This window comes from Bactrocera neohumeralis, chromosome 5 (genome assembly GCF_024586455.1).
Source record: "Bactrocera neohumeralis isolate Rockhampton chromosome 5, APGP_CSIRO_Bneo_wtdbg2-racon-allhic-juicebox.fasta_v2, whole genome shotgun sequence".
Taxonomy (NCBI): Eukaryota; Metazoa; Arthropoda; class Insecta; order Diptera; family Tephritidae; genus Bactrocera; species Bactrocera neohumeralis.
In genome coordinates, this window is record NC_065922.1 from 46,967,017 (window position 1) to 46,985,193 (window position 18,177).

Genomic DNA, 18,177 nt, shown 5'->3' on the forward strand with positions numbered 1-18,177 from the left:
ATGAGAAACTTTTTTAAATAAAGAAATTTGAGAGTTTTCCATTTTGACGCGTATATATTTTTTCTCTTTAGTATATCGATTGAACAGTTACATTTTATGTGTTTTAATTAATTCATTTGTGTTTTGTTTTTTAGTTTATTATGTTTTGTTTAAGGGTGAAACGTACCACTGTACTCCATTCGTAATGCTCTAGCGCTTAATCAAATTTTTGTTTCTCTGTTTTTGTTTTGTTTTATCTATGATAGTACAATAAGATCGCATTTCGAATGTGTTTATAATCTTTTCAATTTTTTTTTAAAATTTTTTTTTTTATTTTTTTTTATATTTTTATTTCATATAAATATTTACCCTTTTGCTTTCGATTGAATAGTTGCGTTTTTATTTCAATTTTTCTTTTTTAATGTGTATATATTTTCAATTCAGGTGTACTAACAAAATTTAACGGTACATAATTGTATTTTTATTTAATTTTTGTTTCTAGTTTCTTATTGTGTATAATTATTATTATGTTTTTAAATGTTTATTTAATTTTAGTTTTCAAGTTTTCATAAGCATCGTAAATTTTTACCGTCTTCTATTTGCTTAAAAATAGTTTTAACAAATGTTTAGTTTGTGTTTTAAATTTTCTAGTTATTCCTTAGCTGATTTCATTGCAGTCAGCGTGCAGATTTCCTTAATTACTTTAATTATTTTTCAAAAAAAAAATTTAGTAAATAGTTCTTAACTCAAAATCTAATTAAATTGCTTTATTGAAAAGTGACAATTTGTGGGAGTTCGTAGTTGTGGTTTGACGGATGACGGGAGATGGATTGTTTCCTTTTAAGTTAAAAAAAAAGCCATGCTAATTCTCTCTAGTTACTAAATATTTTTCGGAAAAAGTAGCAATCCAGTAATTGAGTTTTATAAAGTATTTTGTGCTTTTAGCTTACTGAGGTGGGTAACAGGGATATACATAAGTATCTGGGTTCGAAATATTTTAGTGAACAATATTATTGACTGATAAATGCTATTGTATAAGGAATAACATTATTCACCATAGCTAAATCCTCATGTTCAAAAAACCACTGCATATTATACGGCGAGATGGAATGCCTTAAATACATGCAGGATCGCCAAGATCTTCTCTTGCACCGTTAGGAAAACTCGCTTGCTTTTTACTCACGCGAACTCGAAAGGACTGTCGGACGGCTGTTGGTCATCACATGTGAGGCGAGTGAGCATAAGTGATAACGTTACATGCAGAAAGTGCAGAGAAGTTGGCATGAGAGAGACGCTGGAACTATGCCTTTGTCTTTGGTCAGCACTATCAAAACTCAAGTATCTAGGAGCTTCGGAGTTCAAACTACTGGACGAAGTCAAGTCGCGCTAAAATTCGCAAATAAATTGACGTCCTGTGTGATGATTTCTTCAGCTCAAATTAAACTGAACTTCCATCTGGCATTACTAAGGATCAGTAGGTCTATGTATGGCGTGATAGCCGGCCAGTATAATCTAACCTCACCTAACGTCGAATTATGGATAAATTATAAAACTTATAAACTTCGATGCTTTTCTTGTTCATACTGTTGAACAGACATCCATATTGTACTGTTTCTTTAATGATCGTCTAAATTTGGGAAAATTTCATATCATCTCGTGAGTCCTTTTTTGTAAAATTTAGAGGAAATGTATTTTTTTCTACTATGTATAACAATTCTATCCTAGCTTGTGTTAGATTTAGAGCACGCTTTAAAGCAAAAGTCGAATGTTGAAACTTCAAATGATCCCGAAAACTCTATCAGCTGTTTGGTCTAGTATTGTATAGAAAATACAATATTTGATTTCGCAAGCTTCAGGTCATTTTTAAAATGCTGACGAGAAAATATTTCATGTCTGATAAGCAATCCGTAGTTTTACAATGCTTGTCAAAACACTATTTACTATTGCCGAAACAATGGCGGAAACTTCTTAGTTGCCCTAATATAACGAATTCCGAATGCTTGGGTGTATCCGAAGGATATTTCAAAAATTTTATATATTAAATAAATAATAAATAATTAGTAAATTAAAATAAATTAGACAAAATAGTAATATTTTGGTTGCCTGATTTCGAGTATTTTGCAATATCCAACCAACTAGTCTTCGAAGTCCTGGAGCCTTTGCTGTTATTTATTGTATAACTTGGGGTATCTGTCTTCAAAACAGTACTGAATATATTCTTCTAAAGGCATGGCTTGTAAAAAGCACTACTTTTTTTTATAAATATTTAAATTGCTTGCCTGCCTTATGCTGGAACACAACAATCGATAGTTCTCATCGAAGTCATCTAACAGTAGTACCAAGAAACTGTATTCAATTTCATTAATGTTGGACCAGAGAGAGGGAAAGCTGATGTTTATCGATTGGGTTGAAAGAGCTTACGAAGATAGTTTCTGCGTTGTTTTTCTGTGGCGCACACATTTTATACTTGACATTCCTTGGGGTTACTGAATTTAGTTTGGATATGTAGAAGTTTAAACTAATTCTGTATACAAAGTCACTTCTTGCGGTCCTACCGCTTGAACTCACGAACTCTGCATTCGTCGCCTTCGCGTTTACTTTCGGTGTATTTACCAGGTTCAGCTGTTGCGGAATAATACTTCGATGGAATTCCGAACATGAAGGTTTAGCCACAGCAAGAATAATGGGAAAACTATTATTATAACGGGAAAATCTTCATTTTATTTTATTTTTTTCGTTCTTTACGTATTTCTTTCATTATTTTTATTCTATTAATATTTTTCAATGCATTTATTGGATTTTGCTTAGCAAATTTTTCTACCTGCGTGCCATTTGCAATGCTAACTTCGTCTATGTATGTACATTCGCTACATATGTATGTACATATATTTGTACATATGTATAAATATTTAATTGTATTATTTAAGCATGCGCGTGAGTGCATTTCTCGTAGGCTAGTCAATTCACTTTTTGCTTTTTCATAGTTTGCCATTGTATTGTTCTACTTTATATACATACATACATACATACTCATGTGTATGCACCATGTGTTTTTCTGTGTATGTATGTATTTTTAGTTCTTTGAGTTTATATTTTTTATTTCTGTTGGATTTTGTGTTTTCATGCATATTTATTTTGAACTGCTGATAACAACAACAATAACTGAAAAGGCACATTTTGATGAAACGCGTTTGCTAATGGAAAATGATTAAAGCGGGTGGCATTTTGTGTGTGGATGTGTGCGTAAATGTATGAGTGTGTGTGTATGTATATGATTGGGGAGGAGACTGAAATTGTATTAGGTTTAAACTTCAAAATTGATATTACGGCTCAGCCACTGCGAAGTTGTACTCACTGTAATTATAAAACGTAAAAACAACCGTAATAATAAACAATGTAATAATAACAGTAACAATAAATGAAATAATTATATGGTGGTATTTATTAGATTTTTATAAGTTTGCTTGGTACTTGACCGAAGTCGCCTTATCAGTTGTGATGTGTGCCTAGACACATCTATCTATATTTCCATAATTTTGTTGAAGTTTCAAAATTTTCCTGCTGAACCCTTCTCGCCTAATATTAGATATCCAATTATTGCGCCGATTGCAGAGACGTAATGGTAACAGCTCGCCTCTGTTACAGTTGGGAGATATATATCGAAGGTGTGACTTTGGTTGGACGAAAACATGCCCGACGATTGGAATTTAAGTGTGCTCCGCCCAATCCACAAAAAGAGAGATCACACAATCTGCGCCAACTACCGTGGGATGAGCCTCCACAACATCGCACATACGGTTCTACTGAGCGTGTTGTGTGAGAGATTAAAGTCCACCTTCAACAAACTGTTTGGACCTTATCACTGTGGCTTTAGGCCTGGAAAATTAACAACTGACCCATGAAAAGATAATCGACACACCACCCACCTCTTTGTCGATTTCAAAGCTGCTTTCGACAGCACAAAGAGGAGCCTCTTTATGCAGCTGTGTCTGTATTTGATATCCCCGCAAAACGAATACTCTGAGCAATACCAAAAGCTCCGTCAGGATCGGGAAAGACCTCTCCGAGCCGTTCGATACCATACGAAGCGACTGCCTACCGTGCGACGTCTTCAATCTACTGCTGGAGAAAATAATTCGAGCTTCAGAGCTGAATAGAGAAGGTAAAATCTTCTACAAGAGACATCGATATCATTGGCCATAACAACCGCGCCGTTGTTGAATACTGAACTGAATAAGGAAGCGACGCAAATGGGTCTGATAGTGAACGAGGCATGGACGATGGCAACATCTACGGCAACGGCGAATAGCGCAGTCGATGGAACGATGAACTCTACGAGATAACGACGACATTGATATAGTTCAGCGCATTAAGCGACATCGGCCGAACGGACGAAAACACTCCAGCTCTAAAATTTTTCGACGCAGTACCCGCCGAGGGAAGCACAGGAAGAGGAAGATCGCCACTCCGACCAGGTGTAGAAGGACCACAAAATCTCACAGGAGGACTTGAAACAGAGCGAAAACACGATTTTTGATAATTAAAAAACGAAATTGAACTGTTTTAAAACAGTAAAATTTTTCGAGTTACACGCGATCTGCGACAGAGCAGAGAAACAAAGCCCTCCACTGCTGTAGTAATTCCGGCTAATTTATTGTTTGCTAAAGTTATTGTCTTGTCGGACGAAAATCCAGATAGACGTGTCTAAATTAAACCATTTTATTCATTTGAACAATTTACTGCTGGTCTTATTCTCTGTACTTCTGTGCTTAGTTGAAATGTTAAAATAGCTTCTAGTAAAATAATATGCTTTTTTTTCTTCGTGTCGTGTTTTTAAGTTTACGGTATTTAGGTTTGTTTAAAAGTTAATACGATATAGAGTCTTGAAAAAGTGGACGAAAACACTCCAGTTCTGAAAGTATTCGACGCAGTACCCGCCGGAGGAAGCAGAGGAAGAGGAAGACCTCCACTCCGTTGGAAAGGCCAAGTGAAGAAGGACCTGGCTTCGCTTGGAATATCCAATTGGCGAAAGCGAAAGAAACGACTGGCGCGCTGTTGTTAACTCGGCTATAATCGCGTAAGCGGTGTCTACGCCAATTAAGAAGAAGAAGAAGAAATGTTAGTGTGAGGATGAGAGGGTGTGTTATAATGAATTTATTTTAATGTGACAAGATGTGTGTACTCTAATATTAAGAAATAATTGGTATATATCGTCACCTAAAATGCAAAATTACGTAACATCACTTTTCATGAGTTGCTGAGTTGACAGCGAAGGAAAACGGTATAATAGAAACCACTCATATTGAAACAAAATTTGACTTTTGGTTATAAAATGGTTATATATTATATATATTGGTTACATCTGACAGCGGTATAACCAATATATAACCATTTTATAACCAAAACTCAAATTGATTGGTTTCAATCGGCTAAAAATTTAATGCTACATATAAATATGTAGTGGAGTAGTGGATCGTAAGGAAATAAAAAACTCAATTTTGACTTTTTATGGTAGTTTTTTTGCATTTTAGGTGACGATGTGTGATTGAAGAGTATTTTGTAAGTATTCATAGGTATTAGTTATCAAAAAATTGTTTGCTTTGAAAAATTTTTATTTTTAATGTAGTAGTCTGGTCTAAACACGTGGTTTAGGTAACCATTTTTGAAGTTTTTTTTATTAGCTCATTATTGAATTTTGCCTAATTATTTATTTAGCAATTCTCACAATAGAATTTATGTTGCCTACTTATACACATTGCTACCATATATACACATGTATGTATGTCTTTAATCAGTTTAGTTTAGAAATCGATTTAATTTTCTTTTTTTTTTTTTGCAATAAATAATTTTTAATTGTTTTTTATTCGTTTCTATTTTTTTTTTTTTTTTAATAAATGATTTTTATTTATTTATTTTTTTTCTTTTTTCTTCGTGTCTTGCCGGCACAATGACTACAATTTTTTACATTATACTTGCATTTTTCGCTACATAATGTATATTTGCAGTTTTTCATAAGAATGGTATGCATAGTTCATTAATTTATTAGTTCCTTCGTTTTCATATACTCGCGTGTATGTATGTATATTAGGGTGCTTCAAAAAAAAAATTTTACTTTTTTTCAACCTTAGCCCCTCAAATGTTAGTGATGTTAGAGTCACAAAACAAAAATCCACCCTCAAACCAGGCGCTGTAGCTTAACTCGAAGGGATCGCTTTTTTTTTATTTTCCTTACGTTTAACACAGGAATTTTCGTTTTTTCATTCAAACTAAAATTTCACCAATTAATTTTCGTTTCAAAAATAACCATCATATGTACATACATATGTATATTCAGAAATTTGACTTTTCAAAATTTCTGCGACAAAACTTTTTTTTGAAGCACCCTAATGTATATGCTAGTTGTTGCAACAGCTTTCCCGGTCTTTTATGTGTAGAAAACTTAACTTAACATTTTTTTTATTTCGAAACTAAATTTCTGAAAGTATTTGAAGCGTGTGTGTGTTTATGTATAGCAAGTTTTGTGTGTAGTCCAAAAATATTCAATCAAAATTTACCGTTATCGATATTGAACTTTTCAATTTTCTCAGAAAACAGCTGCCATAGATATCTGGGTATAGACTGCCCCGTCTTCTTTGTAGCTTTTGATTTTTAAATTTTGTTTCTAGTAACTCTTCTCCTGTGCTATAAATGCTATATTATAGTATTGATTCAGAGAAGTTTGCGTTTGACCACCTTAGCGTACTGTTAATTTATTATTTGTGTTTTTGACAATATCAGCCGTGCAGTGACGTCACAATAGCACATTCTGTTTACGTTTTCCATGCGCCTAGCATCATATTTAACCCCTCGTAAACAGATATCAAGTTGAATCGATTTCGTATGGCCTGAATACTGTTGCCACAAACAACTCAGTTGAGCTCATGTATCACATATAACAGCGATATACATATTCGTATATATTCTTTCATCGTTTTCGAATTCGAAATTGCGTTTTTATTGCTTGCGATTCAGTACATCATATTACAAAGTAGCATAAACTTTTAAGCTGCCGTTGTCCAATATATAACCATTTTATAACCGTAATATATCCGATATATAACCATTACATAACCAAAACTCAAATTTGTTTCAATATGAGTGATGTTACAATATTTTGCATTTTAGCTGACGATATATAACTTTGCTGATAAAATTCTCGCATTCGTCCATAAACATAGCCAAGTCACCGTTTCATTGGTATAATTGATATTTTTTAAAAACTGACCTAAATCGATTTTTGCGTTGGGGTTAGCCACCTTTTTTCGGCATAGTTCGACATAGTCCATTTTACACTATTTTCATACACACACACACACAGCGTATGCTCTACGTGAGGCTTGCTTTTAAAGCAACAGCGAGCAACACTGCGTATACGTAACTTTACTCTGAATGGAAATTCTTACTACTGCTTGTGTGTACCCATAAATGTATGTATGTACATATGTATGCTCTGTGTGAATGTATTTAAAGATCTGCTTTTTGTTGTTGTTGTTTGTGAGAAGTGCAAGCTAATATTTTTTTGAAAAAATAATAATAAAACAATATAAAAGTATACATAAAATTAACTGTAAATAAAATAAAAAATTAATTTTATTTATTTTGTAATCTAAAAATTTACTTATATGTACTAATTAATTCCACATAACAACAAAAATATAGAATGCTTTGTAATATAAAAAGATATTTCCAGAAAATTTCAGCACAGCTCCAATTTCAACATATTTTTTTGCCATATCTCAGCTATTGAAGTTCTTAGTTACATAGATATTGTACTTCTTTTTTATTAATTATTTAAAAATACCGTTATTTGCCGCGTAAGCGGTGTCTACGCCAATATAGAAGATTGTTAGAGCATGTGTGTCACATTTTCGCATGACTCCGGACAGACAGTTGTAAATGTGCCCAATTTGATTCCAAAGACACTATGCGGTTCTTTGTAAAAACTTCTGTACTATGGTACATATGTATGTATGTATATGGTACGTAAAAACAAAATAAAACGCCAACTTCGGCGGCACTGAAGCTATAAGAGCAAAACCTTTACAAATGTGTTTCTTATAGCATAAAAGTGTATGGAAAAATCTGTATCTTGATTTTAATGGATCAGCTTGTATGGCAGCTGTGTGCTATAGCAGTTCGATTTGAACAATTTCTTCAGATATTATACAATTGCCTTAAACAATAATCCATGCCGAATTTCATGAAGATATCTCGTCAAATAAAAAAGTTTTTCATACAAGGACTGATTTTTAATCGATCAGTTGGTATGACTGGCAATAGCTATATGCTATTGTGCTCCGATATCGGTGATTCTGACAAATGAGCAGCTTCTTGCGGCCAAAATGACATATGCAAAATTGCAAAACGTTAACTCAAAAACGTAGGACTGAGTTCGCTTATCAACAGGCATTCCAACATGGCTAAATCGACTCAGCTCGTCATGCATCTCCAATGTTTTCTGCTGAGCATTAAAAATTTCGTGGCAAACACAGAATTCCCTGATCAATGTATGTAGTTGTGTCAGAAAATAATTATATAATCGAATTAAAAGAACATGCAATAAAATTTATTATTAAAAGACACAAAAACAAATCAAAATAAAAAAGTAAAACAAAAAAAAAACAAAAATATAAATTTGAGAAATATAATAAAAAAATGGAACTGTTCAGGGTATAATAATAGATATATGTATGTATAAATGCTTACATAAAACCGACCGTGTCATAATTGGAAAATAGAAAAATTGTTCTTCTAATAGCGACCACTGCGGATATTACTGACACAACAAACCTCACTCACCTTCAGCTGTGTGGAGAGACGTGGAGAAGCTCGGCCACTATATATCAATATATGGTAAATAGACTATACCCAGTGCTTATGTATGTATATAACAACGTTCGCTCACAATGCATTTTCCTTGAACATTATAGCAACAAAAAGCAGGCATAACCAAATAAAGGCTTTCTTTACAATTCTTGCAGCCTTTAAAATCCTTAAAGCAGGCAATATATTGTATTTGGCAACAGCAGTGCCATGCATATAACCGTTGTATCATATTATGGAACCAAGGTAGTGGAAAAATTGCGGCAATGCTTCAATTTCTCAGGTAAGTATGGCTTCGAATTGATTTCAGTTCAACTTTATACAAATTAAGAAAAAACTATTATACTCTGTAGAAACATGTTGCAAGAGTTTTTACTAATACACATTAAAATTCATGCACCAAACCTACATAAATGCAAAACTTGTTGTTTCAGTTAAAAATGGTAAGTTTAAGAAAACATAATTCATATTTGCGCTGCCTTATTGTTTCCGGCATAAATTCACAAAAAATACGCAGCCACTAATTTCCTAGAAATTTTTGTTAATATTCTAAATCAATTTGTGTTCACATGCGCTTTAATTTGCCGTTTAAATCAGCAAAATCCGTGCAGGAAAACGCAAGTTATGCTTAAAAAGCTGCACGATATAGTAATGTACTAAGGAGTACAGTACAAACAGCAATTATGCGTACAGCTCTCATGGGACGCCTAAAAGCATGCTACAATTTTCGACATATTTTTGCAGCAGCCACCTACTTGGCACTGCTGCGCGCCTGGTGCATGTCGGCAAAATTGTAAACGCAAGAAATCGCATGCGAGCACGTGTGGTGTGTGTCTCGGCTAAATTAGCTGCTTTGCTAATAAATGAGCTATTTAAACGTTTTTACGCATAACTCGGACAAATCTCAACCGATTTCAATGAAACAGGTGTCAATTGAAAGTGCATGGTCGTGGCTTGCTAACTGTTCATAGGAAACTTAAAAATTGTTGCCGGGTATAGAGTAAAATTCGCTTGTAATACGGAGAGTGCTGCTTTGGTAGGCATAAAATGGAAAATTTCGCATTCAAGTTTCTTTACAAAAATGCGAAATGGTGTAATTTACGTTTGAAATTGCTATTGGCAGCAATTGAGTGCAGTTTTTTATTATAACTTCCAACTGTTTTCGTGTATTTGAAACTAAAATATACTAGTTATATAAAGCAAATAAAACAATATTGTGTTTTTTTATTTTTTGAATAAAAATGAAACGATTTAATTAAGTTAAATTGTTTACTTAAATTCTGTATTATTGTTTACGCTCTTGTTCTTGCACTTAACGCATTTTAGTTTAGATATTCGTTGAAAAAAAGTATTTTTTGTTCTTGTTATTGTTAAGTTTGCATATTTTTGCTTAATTTTCTTGTTTTTTATGTTATTTTTTGTTGTTGTGTTTTGTGTTTTACTATTAAGTATGCATGTATGTTGAGTACGCACTATATGTGCTTGTAATAACTTGTACAATAGTTTTTAAATAAAAATAATAATAATTAAAATATAAGACAAAGATAATATTTAACTAGAATAAGAAAGAAACATTAACATTACACACACACACATATACTTGAACAATAAGTAGTGTAGCGGAGTAGCAGTAATAATTTATATAATAATAGTATTTGTAGTTTTTGTTGCTGTTGTATACAATAGTAGTATGCATAGGACTAATAGGGTTTGAAGCTGTTCGCTTTTGCACAAACACGCACAAACAACAACGCCGCGCCGCTGGCACTGCTGTGAGTGGGCGCTTATGGCGCGTGTGCTGCAGCCGTTACGGAGAGGCAAGCAGTTGTTAAAGGATTAAATAAGTGTGAAAACAATGCAAGCCGCCCAGTTGGTTGGTGGTCAGTGACAGCTTTACAACAAAAATGTAAAATATCTTTAAATTAAGCGCTTAAATTAAAGTGTAACATAACCTAAAAATAATAAAGAACAGTTATGTAGTTGTTGTAAGTGTGTAAAAGTTTAACGTAAACTCGTAAAACAGAGTGGTAAATGGTAAATTATAAATAAAAGTAATATAGTTTAATGTATGTATGTATGTGTGCGTGTATGTAGTTAAGTAGCATATTCGAATTTAACCTCACTATTTTGACTATGCCTCTTTGCATAAGCACATTTACAAGGCTTAAAGTAATGTTGTTGGTGTAAATTCTAACTTTTTTCAAAATATATAACCAACTGAGCAATACAAATACAAATACAAATAAATATTAAACAAATTATGAGCCTTATGCATGCAACAACAACAAAATTGCAGTTTGCACGCTTACAGTGTGTCATAAAAGTAAAGTAGCTATTTTTAAACTCGAAAAAAAAACCATTTTAGCGGCATACAACACATACAAAATATTTAACATAAAAACACAAACAATTGTTTGCACTGTTTCTCTCTTGTTTTTCAATACATAGTTGTTGTTATTATTATTGCTACACTAGCGTTGAGACAATATCAACTCAGATTGTGACAGTTTGTAGGAAAGTAAAATTGTTGTTAACACTAAGAGTAAATAATAAAAAATTATATGCGTAATTATTACATAAAATATTTTGTTGTAGTTTTGCTGCATTTTGCTGTTACATACAATTGTTTATGACAAATACAGTTATTTTTTCAACATACACCGCATTTAACAATTCTGCTTCACTTTACTTTACTTTTTTTTTGCTTATAAGGTTTTTATATATAGATTTGTATATATATTTATATGTAATATAAATAAATTATTGTACGTTATAACGTTAATAAAACAATTCTTAAATTTTTTTCACTTTAACTACGCATTTCTCAAATTTAAATTTGCAATTTTTAGGTTAGGTTTTGCTAACTCTCTTCGCACGCTATTTTTCGCTATATTTCTTCAACTTTAACTTCACTTCAACGGTTTTTAGTCATTGCTGCATTGCCTATTGTACATATGTAAGCGAGTTTGTTCATCGGCACTGGTTATAATTTTAACTTATTTACTTTGTGTGCGGCATTTATTACATGCTCTTGCTTGCGCTTGCATTTCGTTATTTTCTGACGTCTCCTTTGCGCAATTTCTAGTTGCTGCTCTCATTGCAATTGATTTCTTATTATTTTTATTATTGTTTTTGTGTATGATATATGCAAGTAGTTATGTCGGTATTTATATATGTATGTATGCGTGTAGAATTTGCAATTTCTTTATATATGTATGTATGAAGAGCGTGTGTGTACTCATATGCATTACAATTTTATTAAATTTCTGCTTCGTTACTAATTATTTATATATATATATAATTTTATATATGCAGCTGTATATTTATATATACACACATATATATGTATTAAACGATTATCGAATTTCTTTTTAATTGCTAGCGGTAACAAACAAACAACAAATGCACCATCATCATCATCATCATTATCAATATATATGTAGTAGAGTAGTCGCAGCCTGACTTATGCCTATTCATTATTATTATTTGTTTTTGTTTTTGTTGTTTTCTCTTTATTAGCTACAACATATTTCTTCTATAGTGTTTTTAGTTTCATATTTTCTCCACTTTTTTCTTCAAAACGCGCGGTCGCATCAACGACGTAAGCAACCGACTGCAAATAGGCAACCACACAAACACACACACACACACACATTGACAGTACAGACTGAAACACCAGCCATATTGCGTCACCGAGGCCTGATAGACCTTGCTTGCTTTTAGCTGGTATATATTTGCTTAAGGCTGGTGACATTTTGCGCGTGGGTGTGACATGATTCTGCGAAGATTGAAGTTTGTATGCCGCGTGTGTGTGTGTGTCTGTCCACTATTTTGTATTCGCTTGCTTTAGCTCATTTGCATAACGCATCCACGTGAATCATCGGCTGCGTTTCGGTTACGTGTTGTGAGTGTGTGTGTGTTGTCGTTGTTGTTGGCGACATCGTGTTCCATCAATGTCGTTCAAAATCAGTGCGTTTGCTGTTGATGTTGATTTGTTGTTGATCTCGAGACTGGTCGACAGCGTACTCGAGGCGGCAGTGTCCATGTCGTCGTGGCTGTTGGTCATAGAGATTCTTTGGATGGTACCCAAATGATTGGTCCTGATTGTGACCAGATCATCGCTTTGACTTTACTGTAGATCTCTTCGATGGTGTCGCCTTGGACCACACCTACAAACGTATATACATGATAATTATTGTTTACATATTATTTATGGTTATGGAAGCGTTTGGTACTAACCTGTGAAGTATTCGCCGAATTCTTGTTCCATTTTAATCGCACGTTCGTAAGTTTTCTTCGCTTGCTCTTCCGTCATGCGTCGATTCATTTCCCTGGAAGCAAATGAGAAAAAATTTGTTTATTGTAGTGACATAAAATATACCTCGAAGTACTGCAAGACTTCAACTCTACACTTCCTACAGGTCTGAAAATATTGACAACGAGTTATCTGAGCGGTCGGCAATTATCTGTATAATACAGATTCGAGGTCAAAATTCAAAGTTAACAAGAATTAATTATGTGTTCCAAAGATGGAGGGGATCCACTTCGGGTTCACATCTATGAGCTCGAAGCTTCCTCAACCACCAGTGGGAATTCCCATCACGATATTAACAACGGGCAAAGTAATCGTTGGCATGTGTTCCAGAGTAAACAATTATCTCACCGACTTTTCTGGCTTCTTTTCTGCAAAGAGAACAACACTCTTCCCCCCTAAATCCGCAGCGACCATATTCACGAACTGGACGCCGTACCCACGACAGTCGGGTCTATGTAACCGAAACGGACCCGGATTTCTTATCCAGTCAAGGGCCGTCAACTCGGCAGAATTCTGCAGCTACAACAAAAACAACGAACTGGACGAAAGAGTACAGACTGGATCTTAATATTGCAGCTGGCGGCATGAAAATATCGACCTGTAAGTTCTAAGTCTAACACTTCATATCCTGTATAATTCCACTCTGCAAATGACTGCCAAAGTACAGAGCCGCAACAAAATCCTCAAGTCGCTAGCCGACAACACGCAGGGAGACGACAAGAAACGTTGTTCGCAACATTTAAGGAATTTGGCGGGTCGGTCATAAATTACACAGCGCTGGTAGGGTTTCTTAGATGTAGTGGAACGCAGACGAAGAGACTGCAAACGTGTCAGACATTGCACTCGGTACAATAGAAGGATACATTTTGATGTCTGCTGTGAAACACCTACATAGTGAGTCACGCATGCATACGGTTAAGACACATAATGAATTTTCTACAAGCAGTTTCCACAAGGATGCTTTCATTTAAATTATGCTCACTGTCATCTGCTTGAAGCGGAAGCGACTCCAAGAAGTGTCAACAGATCATTCCTTGATTACGTGGGCGATATTGCACCGACCTAACTACGAAGGCAACGAACGTCAGTCATGCACAGAAAGTAATTAAAAGTGGACTTTTAACTTCACTCACTTCCTTCCAGTGAATGGTCAGCACCTATAGCAGAAGAGCTCGAGTTGCCTTGCGAAGCTAGAGTGACTCTTGCGTAACATCGTTCTGAATACTGTAGAAGGACATTCCTATTTATCTAGAATCGAGTACCACATGCTTACTTTATGTCTTGCATGCAACATGTCTCTGCATGACTCTTTGTATGAAACCAACTCATCTAACACCTTTTTGTATATGGTCCGTTCCTGCCGAATTAGCATGTTTCCTAAGCCTCCCGTTAAACTAGTTTGATGAAAATTAACTGGGCCCTTGTCATCCAAAAAAAACTTTTATACTAAATTTTCATCAGACATTTTAGATCTCATAAAGATAAAGAGAAAATTACGTAAAAAATGGCAAATCACGCGTTTTCCTCAATACAAAACTGATTTGAACAATTTAACCAAGGTTCTCAGTACTAAAAAAAAGTTATTCACGAATCAAAATATTTCTAATTATATTGAGAAATTAACGCTAAACAAACATTCCGATTATTCCCTTTGGAAAGCTGTAAAAAATGCAAGGAAACCTATATTGACAAATACACCCCTCAGAAAGCCAAACGGATCCTGGGCCAAAAGCGACGAAGAAAAAGCGAAAGTTTTTCAGAGAAATTAACTAAAACGTTTAGTCCCTTTGTGTTCCATGGAACTTTACCGCAGCTGGAAGGAACGCAATACTTTGGAGAAATCTAACCAGCATCAATTAAAGAACTGGAAAATATCATTAAAACTAGATTTAAGCCAAAAAAGCTCCCGGCTTTGACTTGTTGACTGCTGATGTAATAAAAAATCTAACGCGAAAAGCATTAGAAAAACTTACATCGATAAAAACACTTGCTTAGATTTCAGATGTGTCCCATCCCATTGTCCTACCTGAGCAACCGCTACTTCCGAATCAAACAGGGATAATCGTATACTACGCTACAGCCAATAAGAACTGGTGTACTCCAAGGAAGTGTCCTGGGACCACTCTTATACATTCTATTTACTAGCGATATGCCTACGCCGCCAAACTGCACAATCGTCACATTTGCAGATGATACCTGCTTAACTACTACCGGTAAAAATCAATCCGAGTCGTCGAACAGAATGCAGTCTTCAATCAACAAAATTGTAGAATGGACACAAAAATGGAACATTAATCTAAACGAGTTGAAGTCTATACATATAAACTTCACTAACATAAGTGCTACGTACATATATCCCCTTACGTATTGGAAATGAAATAATCCCGTAATCCATTATTATATTATAATATTTAGTTTTTAAAACAAAGTTTAGTTTTTGAATAAAGCTTTTTAATAGAGCTTTTATTGTTGTTCTTTATAAATTATGAAAAATATTGCTTGTTAGTTGGAATTAGTCACTAGTTGCAATTTGAATGAGATGTAAAACCATATCCTTGTTACGTTTCAATAAAAACAAAAAAAAATGTCATCCATACAAAGCCTGGAAAATAGTTACCGACAACAATACCGTCCGATGCGATAATTAAAATATATTAAGGATTCCTCCAAGGACGGTCATCAGCATCGAATTTCTGGAATACCACCACATTTACCACCAGACTTTTTTCTTTAAAGTAGAAAACTCCAACATTTATCAGTATGTCAAAAACCGAACATAAAAAAGCCCTTGACACTCTCCACACTGCCTTAAAACCAAGGCCGATATCGGTCCGTTACTTCCCTAGCCACAATACCATATATCGAATAAGAGAACCTCCTTGTTTCCTTACGCCTTTATACCAATAGATCTTTAAAATTTTTAAATACTTTAGAAGAGCTTTTTTTTCGCTATGGTGCAGAGTCAGAAATAGCGAAAAATCCATTCATTTATCTTCCTTATCTTTGATTTACTTCGCTAACTTTACTGAGATATAGTGATACAATTTAGTACCTATTTCGAAATTTCATATAACAGGTGATCCAAGTAGAGCTACTTTTTTCAATAGCTTTTTTTCGGACAGATCACGAGGAAGTCGTGTCGAGCTGCCATGTTAATTTTGTTCAGTCTTGTTTGGCATTTCATCATGGAATTCGCGGGCTTCGCTCAACTTATAGTCAACATATTTGGCCTACTGAGCGTACTATGCGCAACATCGTTACCCATCTTGAGACCCAGCATTCATTATTGGATAATATTTCGACCGAATAGAAGAAAATATAGCAACCGTAACTGTGAGTGTACACGGAGACCGTGAAGAGTCGATTTGGTGCCGTTCATAGCAACTCGGACTGACGTATTGAACGACTTGGCGCATTTTAGGTCGAGATCTTAAATTGAAAGCGTTTTTGTGCAAGAACTGAAGCCGCTCGACCTACCCAAGCGATATCGCTTCGTTCTATGGGCTCTTGAAAAGTTCCAAGAAGATCCGAAGTTTTCGAGCCAAATTTTGTTCAGCAATGAGACTCATTTCTGTCTCAATGGGTATGTAAACAAGCAAAATTTGCCGCATTGGGGACGAAGAGCAAAGAAAGAGATTCAAGAGCTGAAAAAGATCGGTCCATATTTCTGCAAAAATGCTGCAAATAGTGAGAACGTAACCGTCAATGGCAACCGTTATCGCGCCATAATAATCGACTTTTGGATGTCTGAAATTGAAGCTCGTAATCTTAGCGACATTTGGTGTCTACAAGACGGTGCCACTTCCCACACATCGCATCAATCAATGGTGTAGATAATTTCAGTGTTATAACGCCGTTATACTTTTTCCTGTAGGAATATGTAAAATCTAAAGCGCGTACAATTCCGCTTCGATTCAAGCCTTTGAGCAAAAGATCACGCGTGTCATTCGCCAGTCACCAGTCGAAATGCTCGAAAGAGTCATAAATACAGTTTATAGAATAAACATTTCGAAACTTACATTATTGAGTCCACCGATTTCGGTTTGATAAATATAGCAATTGGATATAGTTGAGCGACTTGCAACCGCTTAATGGCATTGCCCGAGACATCTAAAATGCAGTGTTTACCCTTCTCCGCAACTTCGCGTACGCTCGCCACCGATGTGCCATAGAGGTTGTCATTGTATTGGCCCGCTTCGATGAACAGATGATTTTGTATATCGCGTTCCATTTGCTCACGTGACGAAACAAAATGATAATCACGACCATCCACCTCGTAATCACGCTTCGGCCGAGTCGTGTCTGCAATGGAAAGTAAATATATAATAATATTTATTGTATTTTTCATTGTTGTTGTAGGAGTATTTGTATTTTGCGCTACACTCACGTGGCACACAGGAGCCGAACTTCTCGGGATACTCCGATATCAAGTCATCATTGATGCGATCCTTCAATGGGCCGAGCACAATTACGGGTCGTGTATAGTTAATGGATAACCGTTGTACGGCCTCGTACGAGAGCACATTCTCTTCGGATGCTGTAAAATATGCATAAAACGGGATGTCATGACGGTAATGAAGTATGGAAGTTGTGAACGAAACAAAAACAAAAAAAATAGATGTTTTCAATGCAATGCAAAATATGCAATTGACATTTCTCATTGACAGTTCAAATTGATCAAATAATATTTATTATATAAGTATATATGCATATAGGTATATATTTGTAAATATATTTTAAGTTAATTAATTTTATAAATATTTATTTACGGCAAAGAATTACTAAATTATTAGCGAATTATCTGCCCTACCAACATTTTGGGAATGCAATGACGCTTGCAGAGCATAATTTTTTGCTTTGTTTAATTTTTTATTTATTTCTTTTCAAATTTTTGTACTTTTGGAGTGGCTTGCATTCACTGTTTTGCTAGAAAATATTAATTTTTAATTAATCAATTTATTTATTTTCAATCATCAGTAGAAATTTTTCGCATTTACATTACAAACTTAAAACAACCAAAC

At 34.5% G+C, this 18,177-nt stretch overlaps 1 protein-coding gene across 15 annotated transcripts in view; it reads right to left on the reverse strand.

The window, feature by feature from the left end:
- Positions 1-34: 34 nt before the first annotated feature.
- LOC126758931 (disks large 1 tumor suppressor protein) overlaps positions 35-18,177 on the reverse strand; it is a 154,617-nt gene continuing 136,474 nt past the window's right edge. For all 15 annotated transcript variants that reach the window (XM_050473404.1, XM_050473395.1, XM_050473391.1 and 12 more), the window contains 4 exons: positions 17,544-17,693; positions 17,176-17,458; positions 13,081-13,172; positions 35-13,010 (listed from right to left, as the gene is read on the reverse strand). In XM_050473404.1, coding sequence (XP_050329361.1) covers positions 12,904-13,010; positions 13,081-13,172; positions 17,176-17,458; positions 17,544-17,693 — 632 coding nt within the window. In that variant the 3' untranslated portion in view covers positions 35-12,903. The remainder of the gene's footprint in view (positions 13,011-13,080; positions 13,173-17,175; positions 17,459-17,543; positions 17,694-18,177) is intronic.